This window comes from Vidua chalybeata, chromosome 17 (assembly GCF_026979565.1).
Source record: "Vidua chalybeata isolate OUT-0048 chromosome 17, bVidCha1 merged haplotype, whole genome shotgun sequence".
In the NCBI taxonomy this organism is placed as follows: Eukaryota; Metazoa; Chordata; class Aves; order Passeriformes; family Viduidae; genus Vidua; species Vidua chalybeata.
In genome coordinates, this window is record NC_071546.1 from 8,166,551 (window position 1) to 8,186,058 (window position 19,508).

At 53.4% G+C, this 19,508-nt stretch overlaps 2 protein-coding genes across 9 annotated transcripts in view; one reads left to right on the top strand and one right to left on the bottom strand.

Moving 5' to 3' along the window:
- Positions 1-3,291: 3,291 nt before the first annotated feature.
- On the top strand, positions 3,292-7,944 carry SLC2A4RG (SLC2A4 regulator). Its single transcript, XM_053958536.1, has 8 exons — positions 3,292-3,329; positions 4,253-4,404; positions 5,100-5,209; positions 5,293-5,537; positions 5,916-6,016; positions 6,124-6,382; positions 6,600-6,679; positions 6,763-7,944. Exons 2-8 carry the CDS (start codon positions 4,322-4,324, stop codon positions 6,872-6,874), a joined length of 990 nt encoding a protein of 329 aa, XP_053814511.1. The 5' UTR covers positions 3,292-3,329; positions 4,253-4,321; the 3' UTR covers positions 6,875-7,944.
- Positions 7,945-12,768: 4,824 nt separating this feature from the next.
- ZBTB46 (zinc finger and BTB domain containing 46) overlaps positions 12,769-19,508 on the bottom strand; it is a 47,653-nt gene continuing 40,913 nt past the window's right edge. For all 8 annotated transcript variants that reach the window (XM_053958447.1, XM_053958445.1, XM_053958446.1 and 5 more), the window contains 2 exons: positions 16,510-16,685; positions 12,769-13,190 (listed from right to left, as the gene is read on the bottom strand). In XM_053958447.1, the coding sequence (XP_053814422.1) occupies positions 12,804-13,190; positions 16,510-16,685 (563 nt within the window). In that variant the 3' untranslated portion in view covers positions 12,769-12,803. The remainder of the gene's footprint in view (positions 13,191-16,509; positions 16,686-19,508) is intronic.

The window sequence follows — 19,508 nt, forward strand, 5'->3', positions numbered from 1 at the left end:
AGCGTGGCTTCACTCCGGTCCCTGCGCTGCCCGTGGGGATGTGGCTACCCCTGTGCCACCTTCCTGAGGAAAGGCAGGCTTGGAATGGCACCAGGGAAGGGAAAGCTCCTGCTGTGGCGGAGCTGAGGTGGCCAGATTTGGTCTGCAATTTGCCCCAGCAGCAGCAGAAGCTGTGCAGGGCTGCCTGCTTGCCCATAATTCCTGTGGGACTTGGGAGAGCCGGACTCAAATAAGAGAACAACTGCCCAGTCCTCAGGGTGATGGAAAACCTGCCTGAAGCCCTGGCTGGAGGCTCGAAATCTGGCTGGTGAATGAAGAACACATCCCAAACATCACTTGGAGCCTCAGGGTCTGGTCGGGAGGGTCGGAGTTGGGGTCAGAGCGAGGGGAGAGGGTAGGGCTGGGAGTGCCCCCCCTCAGCCCTGAGGGACAGGCGTGTGCGGGGCTCTGTCACGCTGCCATGGGACGGGGCTGCGAGGGATGGTGCTGAACGGCGCCGTTCCCACAAGAGGGAGCGAGCAGGAGCCCAGCGAGCGCCCTAAGAGGCTGAACGGGGCTGCACATCCCATAATCCGGCACGCTGTAGGATGCAGCACGGTGCTGCAAGGCGCATTACACACTGCTGCGGTGTTACACCTGCACCTACACCTGCGCGATGTGACACCCTGCAGGGCGCTGTACGGCGCTCTGTGCCATAAGGATCCGCACCCTCTGTGTGCCTGCACCGCGTACGGCTCCGCAGCCCGCGCAGCTCTGTGGCCGTACGGCAGCACGGGGCTCTACACCCAAACCACCCCCACAGCAGCTCCGCACCCCGCCTAGCCCCCCACCCCTGAAGATCACCCCCCTGTGCCCCCGTCCCCCGGCAGCTCCGCACGGCCAGCAGGCAGCCAGGGCAGTGCGGGCACGGCCGCGGCTCCCTCTGCAAGACCACCCGGGCGAGGGGCATCACAGTCCAGTCCGCAGCCAACCCCCGGCAAGGGCACCCAGGTACCACGGGGGCATCTCCCAGGGATGGTGATCCTTGGGGGAGTCCTGCGCAGGGCCAGGAGTTGGACTAAATGATCCTTGCACGGCCTTTCCAACTCAGGAGGTGCTATGACCATTTTTTAAATTTGGGATGCCCCCCTGCCGAGCCCTCCTGCCCGGGCCGGGGGTCGGGCTGGTGGCACCCCGTGCAAGGGTGGGCGATGCTCGTGGGGTTGCACAACAGCGAGCGGAGCTGCCGGAGCCTCCAGCTCTGCGCTGCGGCCGCCGTTAACCATTAAACCAGAGCGGGGGCGGCCGCGGAGCCTCCCCCGGGCCCCACGGGCTCCTGCAGGGCTGCGCTAACGGGGGCGGCGGGATCAGACTCCCCAGGGACGGGGCAGGATGGGCAATAAAGGCTGCTGCGGCTGTGCTCCTCCTCCCGTGCTGCCCGCGCGGGTTTTGGGGCCCCGCGGGTGTCCCGGTTCCCGGCTGGTCCCCAGTTCCTGCGGCGTGCAGGGAGACCCGGCGGGCGGCCGTGCCGGTGTGACACCGGGCCCTTGGCCGGGTCCATGAGGGTTTTCCCGGTTTGCTGCTGTTTTCACTCTTAGGAAAGCACCCGGGGTTGGCGCAGGGTGGAAGCGGCACCTCCAGCCCCACCTCCACCAGAGCAGGGAACGAGCGGTGGCCAAGCGCCCCAGGAGCCACGCTGGGGACATCGCCTCCCCAGGCAGGGGATCCCCGGGATGCCGCCCCAGCAACCCCACAGCCCCGAGCCGCGGGAATCAGCCGTGCCAGGCAGCCCAGGGGACACGCAGGGGAGACAGGCGGCGGGGACAGGGGGGGCCGCCATCCGGGACAGCCGCACGGACTCTGTCCCGGCCTTCAGGCTGCGGCTTGGTCAATCCAGCAGGAGCAGGACCTGGTGGCCCCTCGCCGCCGCCCCGCGGGTTTTGGGGCAGGTGAGGAGCAGAACGCGGGTGGGCGCCAGCCGGAGCTCCCCAAACACCCCGTGCACCCCAAAACCTCACGCACCCCATGTATCACGTGGACCCCACATACCCCCTGCACTGCAGGTACCCCCTTCAACCCCAGGCACCCAGGGCACCCCAGTGCGCCCCAGAATCCCGCGCACTCCAAGCATTCCTTGTACCCAGGGCATTCCATGCGTCCCACATGCCCCGGTGGCCCGTGCTCCCCATGGAGCCCGTGCACCCCGTGTACCCCCCACGCACCTCAGTACCCCAAGTACCTCCCGCACCCCTCGCAGCCCACCCACACCCAGCCCCGCCATTGTGTGTGTGTGTGGGGGGGTTGGCAGTGATTCCTCGTGGTGAGCAGGACTGACGGTGGAAAAAGGGACTTCTTTCCTACTGGGAACGGCGCGCACACCCCAAAAGCCCAGACCACACCCCCTTTCTTAGCAAAAGGTGACTGTAACTTTTGGGGAAGCCCTAGAGCTGATGGGAGAGCCCTACAGGCAAGTTATAGGGGATTTAAAACTTCGGGGAGAACTTTGGGGGGAACCTACAAGTTTTGGGGAGTATAACTTTGTGAGGAGCTCAGCAACGTTTGAAGAACTCCTGTAACTTATCGGCAGCCCTGTAATTTGGCGGGGGACGTCACTTTTGCGCGAATCCCCCAAATTTTAAGGCTGCGTGTTTCTCCCCGGTAAGTCCGCAGGAGCCGTCGGGAGTTTTGCGGGATGCTCCCCGGCGGCGGGATCCCCGCGTTTACTTGTGCGGCGCCCAGAATCCCGCGCCTTGACAACAAAGCCGAAACTTTCGGGGGTCCTCTGCAACTTTTGGGGAGCCCCGCGAGTTTGGCGGGAAAAGGGGGGGGGTGACTTCACGGTGGCCCCAGGGGTGCCGGCGGGCACTCAGTGGTGAGGGGGGGGGGGTGACACTGGAGGCGTGGTGGGGTTTTTTGGGGGGGGGTGTTTTTTTTTTTCTGGGGGGGGGGGTCCCGCGGGCAGCGCGCGCGGCGGGAGGGCGGGGCGCGCGAAGATGGCCGCTGCCGGCGGGGGCGTGGCGCGGCCGGGGGGTGGGCGTGGCGGCCTCGCGAGGGCGGGGGCGTGGCCGCCGCGAGCGAAGTGGCAGCGGGCCGCGGCCAATCAGCGGCGCGGAGAGCGGCGGCCGCGTTCCAGCCCGCGCGCTCCGGCCAATGGCGCGGCGCCCGGGGGGCGTGGCCCGGCCGGCGCCGACACCGGGGCCGCGCGCGGCGGAGCGCGCTCCCCCCGCCGGGCCGCGGCCGCTCCGCGCATGGACCCCCCGCGCCCGCCCGCGGTCCTAATGCCCGCCCGCCGCCGCCGCCGCCCGCCGCCCCCGCCCGCGCCGCCCGCCGCCCGCGCCAACGCCGCCAAGGTACCGGGGGCGGCGGCGGAGACCGGGGTGGGATCCGGGGGAGGCGGCGGGGGGGCGGTGACAGCTGACAGCGGCCCGCCCGAAACTTTCCCCGCCGGTAAAATGGCGCCGCGATGGGATAAACTTTGGGGGGCGGGAAGGAGGGGGGGGGGGGGGATTGTGGCGGCGGGGCGCGGGGGGTTTGGCGGTGGGTGGCATCGCCCGCGCCCCCGGCGGGATCGTCTCTCCTGGATCGCAGCCCTTTGGGGTCGTCCTGGGATCTCCCGCCGCGGGGATCCGCCCAGCCCCGCCCCAGGGAGATCAGCAAGGATCCGCTTGGAGCGGGATCCGCTTGCGGCGGGATCGACTCGGTGCTGGATCACGTGGGATCTCCCTGGAGCGGGATCCACTTGGTGCCGGAGCTCGGGCGGTGGGTGCCGGTGTCTGGGATTGGCCTGGCAGGCTCGAGTGCGCTCCCAGCTCCGGGATACCCGCTGGATCCCGGGTGATCCGCTCAGAGCGGGATAAACTTGGGATGTGGATCCATAAGGTGTTGATCTATACCGGCATGTGGGATGTGGGTGCTGCCACCTTAGAGCTGCGTTGCCAGGAGGGTGTCAGGTCGTCTCCTGGCTCCGTGGAGATCCCTGCTGGATCCCTGCTGATGCTCAGCCAGTGGGTGATGGTGCTGGCAGCAACATCACAGGGGGATCTGGAGAGTGCCAAGGAACTCCTGGCTGGATCCCCACTGCGACCCGTTGGGATCCACTTGGGATTTACCCCAGGGGGACCCACGGAGTGGCTGGCAGGGTCCCACCACAGCCCTGCCTGGAGGCGCTGATCCAGCTCCCCGAACCCGGCTCGCCATCCCACCGAGGCCACGGGGGTCCCTGGGGAATCCACTGCTCGGGGATCCCTGCTGCCCGCTGCCGTCTCTCCCGCAGGCTCCGCTGGGATCCGAGGGCTGGCTGGGGGAGCCGCCGCCGCGCCAGGACACGGCCAGCCAGGAGGCCATGCTGCGGGTGCTGGACGCGGGGCTGGAGCGCTGCCTGGCGCTGCACTCGGCCGTGCAGTGCATCCCCGTGCCCCGGCACAGGTAGGGACGCCGGCACGGCCGCCACCCTCCCACCGGCACCGGCCTCACTGCGGGAGCCGGGATTTTTTCTGCAGGAGGACTTTGGCCGCTGTTGGCCACGCCGGGATCCCGCTGGCTGTCCCGCTGTGGCAGCTCCGGGGACTCCCAGCTGGGAGCATCACCAGGTTACCCGTTTGCAAAAGGCTTTTGGGTGCTCTTGACCTCTTGGAGTTTTTTTAATCTAAATTTTTAATAGTTTTTTTCCTACCTCAAGGAACTGTTTGGCCTTAGGCAAGCCATCCCTGCATCCCTGGGCAGGATGCAGGTGCCAGTACCCTCGAGCACGGTGCTGCCCACAGTCATGGAGGGTTGCCCCTGGCATGGCACAGGCAGTGGCATTTTGGCAGCTTGCCTGCACCTCTGCCTGCTCTGCTGCCTGTGCCATGCCCAGGGGAGTTCCAGCCAGCTGCTGGGATGATCCCTGGAGGGGGTGCTGCAGGGTGTGGGACACCTCTGGGTGCCTTTCCATCTGGTGGTGCTGCCAGCGTGGTGGGGCCACTGAGACCTTGTGCCACCCCTGTACCCCCACATAAACCTGGGGTGGGTGCAGGCCACTGTGGGTGGGAGGTCCTGGCACCTCAGTGGGGGAGGGGAAGCGATAGAGGGTCCCAGGGGGCCTGTCCATCCTGACACGGCCCCTCTGCTCTCGCTGGCAGGAAGCTCTCGGGCAAGGCGGGCATTGATGAGGTGATGGCAGCTGCGGTGCTCACCAGCCTCTCCGCCAGCCCGCTGGTGCTGGGGCACCCACCGGCCACTCATGCCCCAGGTGAGAGCACGTCCCTGTCCCCCCCATCCCTGGCTGTGTGCCCCACGGCAGGACCTGACCTTCCTCTTCCTCCTCCTCACCAGAGCCTGGCAGCGAGGTCTGGAAGGAGGCTCCTGCCATGTCCTCCAGCTGCAGCAGCAGCAGCAACACCAGCGGGGACTGGAGCTGGGACCCCTCCAGCGACCGATCCACCCCCTCCACCCCCTCACCCCCCCTCTCCAACCACGTTCCCAGCACCTTCCTGCCTGGCCCACTGCCAGATGAGGGCCCTGATGAGCCCGACGGCACCCACTTTGTCTTTGGAGAGCCCACCCCACGGAAGAGGAAGGTGGGATGAAGCTGGGGATGATGATGGGGGTGCAGTTGGGTTTCGGGAATAGTAAGGATGGGGATGAAGAGGAGGATGAGGTTAAGGATGGGGATGACAGTTGGGATGAGGGTGGCTACGGGAATGAGTTTGGGAATGGGGATAGTGAGGACGGAGATGAGAAGGAGGATGACATTTGGGATGGGAATGAAGAGGATGAGGTTGGAGATAGGGATGAGAGCTGAGATGAGTTTGGGGATGTGAGTGATGATGGGGGTAAGGTTGGGGATGACAATGAGGATGATATTTGGGCTAGGATGACAGTGGGGCTGGAGATGAGGTTGGGGGTGAGGATGAGGATGGGGATGGGGCTGCCAGCCTGACACCTCTCTCCTGCAGAACTCTACCAAGGTGATGTTCAAGTGCTTGTGGAAGAGCTGTGGCAAAGTCCTCAGCAGCTCCTCAGGGATGCAGAAGCACATCCGAACCATGCACCTTGGGTAAGCACGTGGGGTACCCCTGGACACCCCCAGACCCCCTGGTACCCCCTGCAGGGTCCTGCAGTGCTGGGGGAGAGTGTCCCAGCCAGCCTCTGCTCTCCCCGCAGCCGGAAAGCCGACCTGGAGCAGAGCGACGGCGAGGAGGATTTCTACTACACGGAGCTGGACGTGGACGTGGACGCGCTGACCGATGGGCTCTCCAGCCTCACCCCGGTCTCTCCCACCTCCTCGGTGCCTCCCGCCTTTCCCGGCCCCGAGGCTCCTCTGCCGCCGGCGCTGCCGATCCTCGACCTGGCCCTGGCCTCCCCCTGCAGCCCCCCGGGCCCCCCCGGCCGCTGCCACGTCCACACTGACCACGCGTACCAGGTGGGCACAGGGATGGGAGGGGGACAGGGATGGGGGACAGGGATGGAGTGGGACAGGGATGGAGGGGGGCAGGGGTGGAGTGGGACAGGGATGGGGCACAAGGATGGAGTGGGACAGGGATGGAGTGGGGCAGGGATGGAGTGGGGCAGGGATGGAGGTGGGGCTGCTGCACTCCCTCATCACCTTGTCTGATGAGGGTTGTGTCCTCTCTCTCCAGGACTGCCGGACCCCCCCACGGCCACCGGTGTCCCCCACTGTCCCCACCCCGCCACCACCCAAGCCGCCGGCCGTGCCCAGGTGAGCCATTGCTATCGTGCCCCACCCTGTCCCCTCTCACCCGCGTGTGTCCCCCGGTTGTGACTCGTCCCCTCTGCCCGCAGGCGGCCGCGGGGGGAGGCCAAGAAGTGCCGCAAGGTGTACGGCATGGAGCACCGGGAGATGTGGTGCACGGCGTGCCGCTGGAAGAAGGCCTGCCAGCGCTTCCTCGACTGACGGAGCCCCGCCGCTCCCTCCTTCTTGCACATTTTGCACTCGAGGTGCCTTCGCGCCCCCCCCCCGGCCGCCCCCCGGACTCAGGGAACGGCCCCCCGAAAGCTTTATGCACACACACAGCCCCCCTGCCGCGGAGCTTGTTCCCCCCTGCCTTGTTTTCCCTTTGAAAATAAGCTAAATCCATCAATCCAACCCCGCTCCTTGCCGGGGGGGGGGGGGCTGGCAGGGGGTGTCTGGCTGCTCCCGGCCCCCTCCCCACTCCGCTTTGGGGACCCCCCCACGGCTGAAATAAGCTGTGCCTGTGGCCGGCAGGGGCTCGGAAAAGGGGGTGTCTGTTCCTGCTCCCGGGGGGCAGCCCCAGTGCCCAGGGCAGAGGTGGGCGCCTGCCCCCCCCCCGCCTCCCCCAGGGGGGTTTTTACTCTTTGTAATGTCATTTCTCTCTCTCGTTTTGGGGAGCCCCCGCCGGGGCGATGCCCCGGGAAGTGCCTGCAGGAATGCGCCCATTTGCACTAAGCCAAACTGCACAAAGAGGGGTCTTTTTGTTTTCCTTTACTTTTAATTTTTTTTTTCCTTCGTGTGGTTTTTATTTTTTAAATAAAATATATGAAAATTCGTATTTTTACCTACTCCCTCCCACAGCACGAGAGCGCGCGGGCCGCGGCGCTGCGGCAGCGGGGTGCCTCCAGCCCTGGGTGGGTTCCAAGGGGTTTAATTCACTTTAAACCCACTTTTTACCCCAAAAAAACCCCACATTTCCCCTCAAAACCCTTTCTCCCCTCTTGTCCTGTCATCCTCCAGCCCAGGCAGCAGCTCGGGTTTGGCCAGGCCATGCCACCCTGCTCCTGTCCCCATGCAGGGAGGGGACAGGGTGGGTGGTGGCCCTGCCACCCTCCTGCCCTGTGGTCCCTTTGCATCAGGGACCCCCCCATTGCAGGGTCCCCCCTTGCAGGGTCTGACACTGCTTTGGCCCCATGGGTCAGGCTGGTGCTGTGCCCCCACTTGTCCCCTCCAGGGATGTGATGTATCAGATCCAAAAGAAAAAAAAAATAAATACTTGGATTTTTTTTTTTTTAATGATTCCTGTTCTTTAGTTACTGTTAAGACAGGCAGGGTGGGCACCCTGGGCCCCTTGGCACCCCCAGACCCGCTGCTGTCACCCCCCTCCTGCATCCCACATCCCCCAGGGATGGCATCACCCTGTGCATCCTCCTGGGAGTTACTATGATTTCAGATAATGCCCAAAAAATAAGGAAATTGCCACCAACAGGCAGCAGGGAGGAAGGGAATGAGCCACAGGTGTCTGTTTGGGATGGGGAAGGGGAAGGTGGGGGGAGCAGCACTCCCAGCCTGGGGGTGAGCAGGGCTCCCTGCTGGTCCCCATGTTGGCCCATCCTTCCACACAGGGCAAGGAGGAAAATGATGATGATTATGTATTTAAAAAGAAAAAGCAGACAAAACTGTAGCAGCAATTTCCAAATTTATTGAACTGATTGATTTTTGCAGGTATGTCTAAGCTAAATCCCATCACAAAGGTTCTATCCGAGGGGCAGCCCCCGGCAGGCGAGGAACTGGGCAGCAACTAGAAAATAAAATCAGATTTACCTGAACTACATTGACAGAAAATCAGTACAACACAGCATGTTCTCCCACTGACTTCTCCTCAACCTCCCCAAAATATTAAACACATCTTCAATACAAACACAGGTTTATAATAATTAATATAAAGTCAGTATAATATAGAATATTCCCAGAAAAAAAAAAAAATCAACAATCTTCAAACACCATCCTTTTTGTGTTTGTTCAGTTTTATTTTTGTAGACAGGTTTAAAGCACGTTGAAAAATAAATATATATGAAAGCATACACACAGCACTCTGACTAGGGGACTAAAAAAAAAAAAAAAAGGCTGAAATTCAAAACACGTCTCAGGATCTACAAAATCAAAGGAACCATTAATTATGGCTTTTGTAGGAGTCACACATGTCACAAAATGAGCGAAAATTAGATTCTCTTTCAGAATATTGCAAAAAATTCCAGTTTTTGCATTGTTTTCATGGAGTTTCTTCCCTCAAGGGTGATGTGCAAAAGGGGGAGCTTTGAGGGGAGGTGCTCAGGGACAGTCCCAAAACGCAGCCGCCCACCCCAAAGCCACAGCTTTGCTTGGGGAAAACGGAGTGTTCAAAGGCAGGAGTGGGGAGAGGAAACAAAAGGGGAAGTAATGCTGGAGTGGGTTTCCTTCTGGACAAAAATTACTCGTTTTGTTGTCCAAAAATCTGATTTTTGATTAAAGAAAAAAAAAAGGGGGAAGGGAAGGGACAATCACTTTGCAAACGTTAATTAGAGAAGTCCCCCTCTGCTTCCCCACAAAGCCGCTCCGCAGCTGTGAGGCTGTGGGGTGACCTTGAAAAACCACAAAACTGGGGAATTCACGATTTCAAGAATATTTTTGGAAATCTCAAATCAACACAAGGACCTCGTTTGTCTCCATCCTTCAAGATGTTCTCCAAGTCCACGGATCCCTGGGATGTTTTCCAGAGGGCACGGACAGGACGATGCCCTCTGCCCCATTCCGCTCTCTACTCCTGGCACTCAGATTGAAAATAAAAAATGAGGGTAATCAAGGAATTCAAGGAGGAACATTTACATGTACAAATGCTTTTAAAAAATGAATTGCAAGTTCTCAAGATGGGGTATATCCATGTTTAACCTCTAAGGAATTATTGTTGTGGAACTAAGTCTGTATATATATACACACACACATATATATATATATATATTTAGAAAAAATTAAAAAAAGGGAACCTCAGTGAAGTATACAAAGCCCTGAAGGGAAATACAAAGACGAGATGCAGAACAGGCAGAATTAGTGGGGTTTTGTTTAAATCTCCAAGAGCAGAAGTTTGCATAGGCAGTATATCCGAGAGACCCCGGAGAGAAGCTGGAGGGATGTGATCACCTGGAGTGACTGATGAAGTTTATAAAGTTTCAGCATAAAAAACACGCCCACATTCCTGTTTTTCAAACCCAGTCAGAGCATGGAAGGCTAAAGATGAATCCCTGTGTTTCCAACTCTGCACACCTCCATCAGAACAAAGCACTTCAATAGACACCAGGTGTTAGAAGGGTTTTATTTGGTACATGGAGTGTGTTAGTGGGATAGAAGCATGTGCGAGGTTATGACATGGGAAAAGTTAGTTTTTATGTAGATTTTCCATTTTTCTCTCCCTTTTTTTTTTTTTCCTTTTTTGCTTTATTGTTTGCATCCTCAGTTCAAAGAGCCTCAAAGTGACAGAATTTGGAAACACTCCTGAGCGCTACCCGGCTCTCTGCCCACTTTTTATAAAAATAAGGAAAAAAAAAGAATATTTCCAAGGGGATTGTGAAGAAAGCTCAGCACTCCATAACTCTGATGACAAAATTGAGTCACCCAAGGGAAAGGAAGAAGAGGAGGGCTTGGCCCACACCTGCTCCTCCTCAGAAGGTGGATACACAAACCGGCATTGGAGGGGGTGGGCCATCGGAATGTGAGACAAACCCAGGGGTTTGAACTGTTTGGGCTTTAAAATTCTCTTTAAAACAGATTTCTACATATAAAAAACAGAGCTAAAGATAAATCTTTAAGTACTGTATGTATTTGTCTACATGCAACAGGTGAGGCTGCACATTCAGGACTTCAGGCACCCCCTAACCCCTCTCTATTTACAGGGTAAATGACAATAAATACAGAGCCCACACTCTGGGAGGGCCAAAATCAGGATAAGGGAACAGCCTCCTCACTCTCTGGAACGCCTCAACACCATTGGAAAAGGGTATATAAAGGTCCAATTGTGACATACTGGGTGGGTTTTTACATCTTTTTAAATAGGGGAGGAGAAGGAAAAGAAGCTAAAACACAAAATGAGATTTTTACACGTTAAGAAAAATGTTCCTGCCATGACCTGCTCTGCTCTCCCCATATTTAAGGAAGAGGGTTATCCATGCTCACTGCCTAAAGCAACAAGTGCCACTAACTCCTCCTGTGCAAGGGGCAGCGGCAACAGTGCTGAGCCACACCGAGGATTTTAGGAAAGACCCGTGCTCCCGCAGCACTGAACACCCCCAGATCCACAGGGCAGGAGCCTGGAGGCTCCCAATGGAAGCAACAGTGAACTGGGGTGATGGAGGCAGAGAGAAGGTGGTGAATGTCTGCAAGGAACTGAGGAGCAGAGAAAGGGAGTGAATGCCATAAATCCAGGATGCAACTGGAAGGAGGGAAGGGAGAGAGAACCCAGCTCCCGCAGGTGCCAGGATCAAGGCTCCCACCACACTCCATGAAATCCTGGCACCAAGTGGCTTAAATCCTTTCAGGTTATTTGCTTTATGGGGGTTTATTGTACAACATGCTTTTAATTCCTTTGCTGGGTGGAACCACACTTTCCCTCACGGACCACCAGGCCTGCAGGAAGGAAAATAGCACCTTGAGTCATTTGGCTTCTGGCAATGGGTTGTCTTTCGTGGCAGGTTTCAAGGTACCACAGTCACAGATATTGTAAAAAAATTGCTCAATGGCAAGGATGGAGTGAGGTCTTCGGCTTTTTGTTTTATTTATTTAAAAAAGCACCAGAAGCAAAGAGGTGAAGGTAGAACAAGCTGTTTCTCAGGAATAAGACAAATCCAACACATGCTGTTGCTGTTGTTATTTAGGTGTAGCTGAAAGAAGGCAACAGTGGCCGATATGAACAGGGAGAATCCAACTATCTGGAACAGCCCCACGGAGTCTGAGGAGATGCTGGGAGAGAAACCTGATTCTTATTTAAAAAAAAAATTATTTATTGGAAAATTTACATGGAACCAGTGCAACTAAAGCTGAAGGTTTTTGTCATGAATTAAGTAGGCGTTAGACCTACCCATGATCAACAAGAATGTTGAGATCGGCAAGGAAGAACAAGGTACCCAGGTGAAATCCTGGCCCCACAAAAGTCCATGGGATGGGAGCAGCAAGATTCCACCCTGCTGGGATCTCCTCACGTCGGCTTCTCGCCTTCCCCAGCTCATCCTGCACTTGGCCAAATGCCTTCGTTTTGCTACAGTTTGCATATATTTGTGAAAAAGGCAGCTGAGCAAAGGGAGAAGAGTGAAGGTATTTGTGGAGAGGAATGACAGGTACAGAACTGTGTCCTCTAGAGCAAAAGGTGCTTCCAGAAGCACAAACGTGTTTCAGTGCCTGTGGATGACCAAGGCTGGAAGACAGGACGCGGGTAAGATGCCAGTAGGTCCAAGAAAAGTCACAATCTGTTTTTGATGGTGATTCTTTTGGAAGCTAAGAATCCAAGAGAAGTATTTGTAAGGCTGTAATCTGACTTGCCTTTTGATCTATTTGGCTCCATATAAAATAATTAAAACTCTTTAAATAACTTTGCAAAAGGCCTGTATCATCAGGGGAAGCCCTCCAACACATCCATCCATCTGCTTTCACAACCTTAGCTTGAAATTCCACTGCTGCTGGGATTTTAGCACAGACAAGGTGTAAAAAAACCCCAACAAACCTGCTTTGGACACAAAGACCTCCCCGGTGCTCGGTTTGGAGTGGGAAGGGGAGGAGGATTCATGCTTCACCAGCCTCCCCACACCTGCAGAGACTCCACCTCCCTCTTGGGCAGCCTGGCTGGCTTGGCTGAAGGGGTGGCCATGGGCAGGGGGTCACAGGGGGAAAAGGGAAAGGGAAAAGGGGGAAGGCGAAGTCAGTCGTGCCGCTGGAAGCAACCCTGCTAAGACAGTGTCTGAGTGGAACAGAGAAGGACTTGTTTAGAAAACACAAGAGTTATTTTGCACACATGGACGACAACAAGGCTACTTAGTTTTTCCAACATACTCCTTCCTCCCCACCCTCCCTCCCCCTACAAACAACAGAGCGAAACAAAAAAAAAAAAAAAACAAACAAAAAATAATCCCTAAGAAATCCAGGTAAAATCCTTGTCGTTCTCCCCAGAGTTGTCCTGCTCCTGCGGGGAGTCGACATCTTTGTCATCATCTAAAATCACATCATCCTGTGACATTCCCACGTCATCCTTCCACTTGATGTCGTCGTCGTCTCCCATCTCCTCATCTCCTTCCACTTTGATGTCATCTGGATCTTCCATGTACTGCCCTTCCCCAGGGTAACACTCCTCTGGGGACCCCTCTCCCCCGTTGTGGTCCAGGTGCCCGGCGATGCCGCGGCCGGAGCAGTCGGCGCAGACGCCGTGGCGGCGCGAGCCGTGCTTGATCCCCACGCTGGCTGCTGACATGAACACCCGGTTGCAAACCTTGCAGACGTATTTTTTATCTTTGCTGTGGACCTGGGGAAGAAGAAAGACCACAGAGGTGAACGCCAGCGGAGATGGAACGAGAGCTGCTCCCATGTCCCTGCAAAGGCAAATCCACAACTGCTACCTGAGATCACACCTGGCTTCCACCGTGAACTCAAACCCACCACGATTAATTCAACCCTGCAATGATGACACACAGTAAAATCCTTTGGGACTGCCTGCTCACCAGCACACTCATAAGTCTGAGACAAACTTTTATCAGAATTTTTTTTCTTCCCTTTTCCCTCTGTTTTTCTGGGGTGCAATAGTTATATCACACCCACCACCAAAAGGAAAATGTTAAAAAGAAATAAAGAAACAAAGAAATAAAGAAATAAAGAAACAATCCACAAGCACAAGTTATTTTCAGAGAAGAACAACCCCGACCAAACAAGTGTTAATGTCATGGTGATTTAGTGGTCTCCCTCCTGATCCCACTGCTGTCCATAACCAAAGAACAGGAGCACTTGGAATATCTCCTGTATCTCCCAAAAATGCATCTGAATACACTTCTCACCTTACTTCTGACTACTTTGGTTTGACAAAAATGTTTCCCTTCCATAACTCATGCTGCAAGCATCCTGGGCATATAAAGCTATCACAGAATACATGGCCAGTAAAGGAAGCAAGGAAAATGCTCTGCAGGATAGAAGAATTCACTTCCAGAGCCAAACTTCACTATCCAATGAACAAAACTGCATACTTTGAGAAGCACAAAACACCTGCTTAAAGGTGAAATCTGTCCCTGGCCACTTTTTCCCTGCATGGAAGGCAAGGAGTTTGTCAAACCATCCACCTGCTCCTCTGACAAATAAACCAGGGCAGTGAGAATTCCCAAACTTCGCCACAAGGAGCCTCATCAGGTACGTTCACTTACACATATATATCTACATGTAAAATACATACTGATTTTATTTATATATAGAAAAGTTTGGTTGGAAGGGACCCATGACAATCTTCTAGTCCAACTGCCTGACTGCTTCAGGGCTGCCCAGTATGTATTATAAATATGTATTTTTCTTTTATATTTTCTTTTATTCTTTTATATATTAACACCACACGGGGACAGCACAGGCACTCGATGCCCTGTGTCTGGCACTGATCCTCAGGAGACACTTTAGGAAGTGGTGTAGAAGCACACAAGGATCCAGTGCCAGTGGTTTGGGGTTGTTCTGAGCAGTCCAGCAGCCACCAGAGCCTTGGGTACATATCACCAGTCCCTAATCCTTTTTAACTCATTTCTTCTTTTCATGCTCACAAAAACCTGTGGGAAAGCTTTTGCTGATTAAAGTCCTCCCTTTTATTTTAAAGCAGCTGCCTGGATGCCTGCTCCCTGCTCCTGCCTCAGCATGGGATCACCAGCTCTCACCACCTGACTCCACAACCCCACGCTCTGGAATACTCAGCTGAGCTAAAGATCTTTGGGAAGAGGACAAATTGAGCCACTGCAGCCCCTCAGCCCTCACTACTGCAGGACACTGGCTCAGGCTCTGTGTTGCACCAGTCCCAGCCGTGTTCAAAGCCTGTGAGTGCCTCTGATAAACTCTGGCTGCAGGTTCCCCTGCCCGGAGCCAGTCCCCACGATATTCTTCTACTGCATCAAGCAAAGGCATTAAATTTTATTACTTTTTTTAAAGCAGTTGGATAGGGCTGCTCAGAGTCATCCAGCAGGATCTATAGGTATCACTCACTTTCAACTCGTACAAGAATGATTTTCAGGCATCAAAAGCTGAATAGGAGAACAGAAGGTGGTCAGGGGTGCAGAATAAGGGCTAAAAGAGCCATATAAAAAAGAAATTATAGAACAGGTACTAAACCAATTTGTAATTATCACAGAATGGTTTGGGTTGGAAGGGACCTTAAAGCTGATCTAGTTCTGACCCCCTGCCATGGGCAGGGACATCTTCCACTAGAGCAGGTGGCATTTCTACTAAAAAACTCTAAAAAACTAAAATCACCTCTCTCCCTCTTTTCCAGTGCTGACAGTTCAGTCAGCAGGTTCAAAGTGAGCCATATTCCTGGATGCAACTGAACAGAAATTAATCTTATTCCCTTTACAGCCAAATTAGTATTAAACACAGAAACAGCATTTGGCCCTCAGTATTGGACAGTGCCATTAGAAAGATGACAGTCTAACTGATTAAATGCCAATATTTCAAGGAAGAGAAGGGAAAATATGCTGACAACATCCTGAAGTTATGAAAAAAAAAATTTTAAAAGGAAAAGTTCTCAGAAATAAAATGCTGGAGGCAACCAGCTGGCACAACAAGGCGTTCCCTGCTGCAAAACCAGTACCAGATCTCAAATCCTGCTGTGTGCTTGCAGCAGGACTGAGCTCACACTGGGATCTGCCTCCCGAACTCCAGCACCCCAAGGGAAGAAGGAAGGGACATCTCAGGGAGCAGGAAGTGCCCAAGCAGATGGCTGGGCACTCATCCAAACAGACATGGGAGCAGCGAAGGAAGGGAAGGAGACGATGGGGCACTGTGGAAAATTGTCACACAGGGCTCCAGGGTCCTGGTGAGGGACCTGGGGCATCGGCGGCGGTGAGCCAGACCTGCTGCTGGCACTGCTGCTGGAATTCCTGCCTAGAAACTACCTGCTGTGCCACAATATCACCTCTACACCAAGCTTTGAGAACCTCTTTAGGATGGCAAATCATTTCTACCCTGAAAAGAAAAATAATCAAAGTTCAGCTTAGAATTCTGTTCCTGAAGAAGCTGTGAAGAGCCAGACACCAGCACCAGCCTTGCAGTCAGAGCTGAGGAGACTCTTTAGCAAGGTGTAGCAGCATTTTTGATAACTAAGCATGGCCAGAACAGAGTAGCTTTGCCTCAAGTTCTTGCTGAGCAATGTGTTTTAAAGCTTTCTGCACCAAGTCATAGAATTACAGAATTGTTAAGACTGGGAAAAGCCTCTAAGACCAAGTCCAATTGTTCCCCCAGCACTGCCAAGTCCACCACTAAATCATGTCCCCAGAAGCCACATTTACACGTTTGTTAAACCCTTTCAGGAATGGTGACTCCCCTATTGTCCTGGGCAGCCTGTGCCAGGGCTGAACAACCCTTTCAGTGAAGAATTTTTTGCTACTATCCACCCAAAACCTTGGAAAGCTTCTAGCTGAGCTTGGAGAGCAGAAGGAGGATGAACAGGCAGCCGGCCACGAGGCCTTGGAAAGGCATGGGAAAAATATACAGGAGAAGCCTTCAGATGAGCCCTGAGTGGCAAACAAAACCCAGACTTAAATGAGGTGAACTCCCGTTCTCTTTACCCTGAGCAGGGGGGCTGATGCCCCCAGCACTGCCCTTACCAAGGTGTGGCGCTTCATGTGCTCCCGGCGGGTGAACTTCTTCCCACAGATCTCGCAGGGGTAGGGCCTCTCTCCCGTGTGGGACCGCATGTGTCTCTTCAGGATGCACTGGTGCATGGCAGAAAAGCTGCAGTACGGGCACTTGAACTTCTTCCTGATGACTGTGAACTCGTTGACTGCAAGAGAGAAAGCAGAACACACAGATTAATCTCAGTCTTCTCCTTGACTACTTCACTATTAAATTAGTTCACTGTGAAATTACACTCTTACCCCTTAACCATATATATATTTTTAATCCTTATACTGTATTACTGCCCATATATTAATAAAGCTAAGAAATTGAGTACCTCCACCACAGCAGCTTTTGAACAAGTTGACACACAAACATTTAGCAACAGCCTGTTACAGACATTGCTTGCTAAAGGGAAAATGAAGAGGGCTGTCAACCTGCTAGAGCTCTGATTTATTATAAAGGGTTATCCTAAATATCAAGATCTGAAATGCTAACAGTATTACTTCTGGAACAAGCAGGGAGCCAGGAACAGAAGTCCACAAAGGTGGCACCCAAACAGTGCCGGTGTTATTGATGGGGTGATGCAAGAACATCATCACACGCCCCAGGAGCATTTTGGTGAAGAAGCAGAGAGTGAGGATGGCCCAGAGGAAACGGGGCAGGCAGTTCCAGCCACCAATCTCTCCATTATCCAGTGACGCAGTGACAGTGCCACACACAAAATACAGCACGTGAAAACTGAGTATTGCTGCTCCCTGAGGGCACCACCCACCCACTGCAAGTTTGGAAGTGACTGACCATGAGATGATTTCTCCTGTTTCTCCTTCTTCATTCTATTGCTTCCTATTAGTGTGTTAATTTTCACCCACTTTTCTCCTAATTATTGTTATTTCTCAAAGCAATATATTTACATAACAAGGAGGGGGGAAAAAAGAAAGCAAGTTCTGGTTTATCACTGTAACTTATGTATTAGTAAATGGCTCCTGGTAAGGGAAACAGTCTATAGAAGAGACTTTCCTATTTTTTTTTTCTTTTATAACAACTAGAATATGAAAATTCTTTGTCTTTTATTACAGGAAAAGGGTTTGACACTCCCTCAGCTATACACTCAGAGGCAAGGAGCCCACGTTTTCCTACAGCAGATAGCAACTTTATCATACAAAGCTATTTATTATAAATTCATTTCCAGTCTGATTTTGCAACCACTTGATTTTGGTGACAGGCCACACACACACTTGTAACAACCCTGTCACAATGGAGTGTAGACAAGGTGAGCAAGCTGTGAACTGAGCACAGGGAGTCAAGAGGGGACACAAACCCTCCTTCCTCCAGTCCTGTTCCACACCACACACACTGCAGAGACACAGAGCCACTGGGAAATGCTGCCTGGAGATCCTGACAGCAACAAGATCCTGGGAGCATGAAGAAAAAGTGCTTTAAGGAGAGAAACCCACAAAATCCCCTATTCCTACATCACTGGGTCGTGGCTGATCCTGCTGTTCCTCAGTGACTGGTGCCTGCTCCCGTTTCCTGCCCACCTCTCCCTTCCCTTCAGGCTGAGCTGCTGCAAAGCTGAAAAGGCAACACCCAATGCTGGGAGCATGAGCTGCACCCCCAGCAGGCTCCTCCCCAGCCCCCTGCTTCCAACACATCCATGGATTCCCAACAGCCTGTTCCTGCCTCTGTCCAAGATCCCTCATGCCTCATTCAGCTTAAATCACTCAAAAACAGTATTTTCAGCTTCTGTATTTAAAAATATTCACAGAACACCATTTGCAGCTATAGTTTTATTGAAAACTATTTTTGCACCAAATAGCCACATATTTAGTCCTGGTATCTACAAAAGGAAGCACCTCAAAAACAGCAGCATGGTCAGAAAAAGAAGTGTATTGCAGCATTAACATTTTCACAGTCCTGTAAAATATATGCACCCCCAGTACATCTATTTAATGCACAAATCCCAGCTTTGGTATGAGAATCATCCTTTGTCTAAAGACAATATTTTATAGCAGCATTAAGTGTAGCAGCATTAAGGTCCTAAGAAATCATCTTTAACACGATCATCAAGGTGATAAACAGCAGCACCATGGGTAAAGAGGACACAGCACCAAGAAATGGAGAAGGAAACAGAAACAGTGACACAGTAAATATCTGTGTACTTAATGCCACTAAATATTTATGGAAATGTGTGTGTTTTAAAACCAACACAATAATGCTTGGGAAAAAAATCTTTGGTATTGTTATCACAAGTAACTTATTTCACTGAGGCTGTTAACCTAGTCCTGCTCTTGAAGGGAAGCACTGGAAATTCCCAGTGCTGAAGTCAGGAAGCACTCTGATGCACAAGCCAGGGAAAATAATACTAAAACCTCTATTAGAGACAGCAGAAAAAGAATTCCGTGTTGAATTAAATTCTAAAATACAAGAAAAATCAGCAAACATGAAACCTCACTAACTATCATTATGTAATGAAACCTTTTAAAGTTTGCTGAAATTGCTTTTGCTGGCATCTTACTTTCCCAAGTCAGACAAATCCTTCCCTGCTGCTCCCAAATTTCCAGATAAGATTCATTGGGTTACAACTTTGTTTTCTGGCTCAGCTTTCTCCTTTCTCACTAGCTGATTATTTAAGAGCAAAATAAATAATGAGGCGATTACTCTGACATGTGTCTCAAGGGAAGCTGACACTAAAAGCTGCACACATTCACAGACAGCCGAGATCTCCCGTGCCAAAGACGTCAACGGGAGCGAGAGCGGAAAAAATGAACCTGACTTTGCAAAAAGCATAACATCTAAACCCAAATGATTAAAGTGTACTACAGTGATTACATAGGAACTTGTCCTCAATTCTGATTGCAGCCTGCTCAAATGAAGGGTAAGAGCTAAGCCAAGCAGGGGAGCTGTGGCTTCCCAGCCCTGGCATGGCATGGAACTGTGTCCCTGAAGCTCCAGCTCCCAGCAGGAACAGGTGGAGCAGAGCTCCTGT

What these genes read in the sequence shown, in the direction of transcription:
- SLC2A4RG (XM_053958536.1), top strand. Translation starts at nt 4,322, where the DNA reads ATGCTGCGGGTGCTGGACGCGGGGCTGGAGCGCTGCCTGGCGCTGCAC. An exon ending in ATCCGAACCATGCACCTTGG is followed by an intron (nt 6,017 to 6,123) that starts GTAAGCACGTGG and finishes CTCTCCCCGCAG; the next exon opens with CCGGAAAGCCGACCTGGAGC. An exon ending in AAGCCGCCGGCCGTGCCCAG is followed by an intron (nt 6,680 to 6,762) that starts GTGAGCCATTGC and finishes CTCTGCCCGCAG; the next exon opens with GCGGCCGCGGGGGGAGGCCA.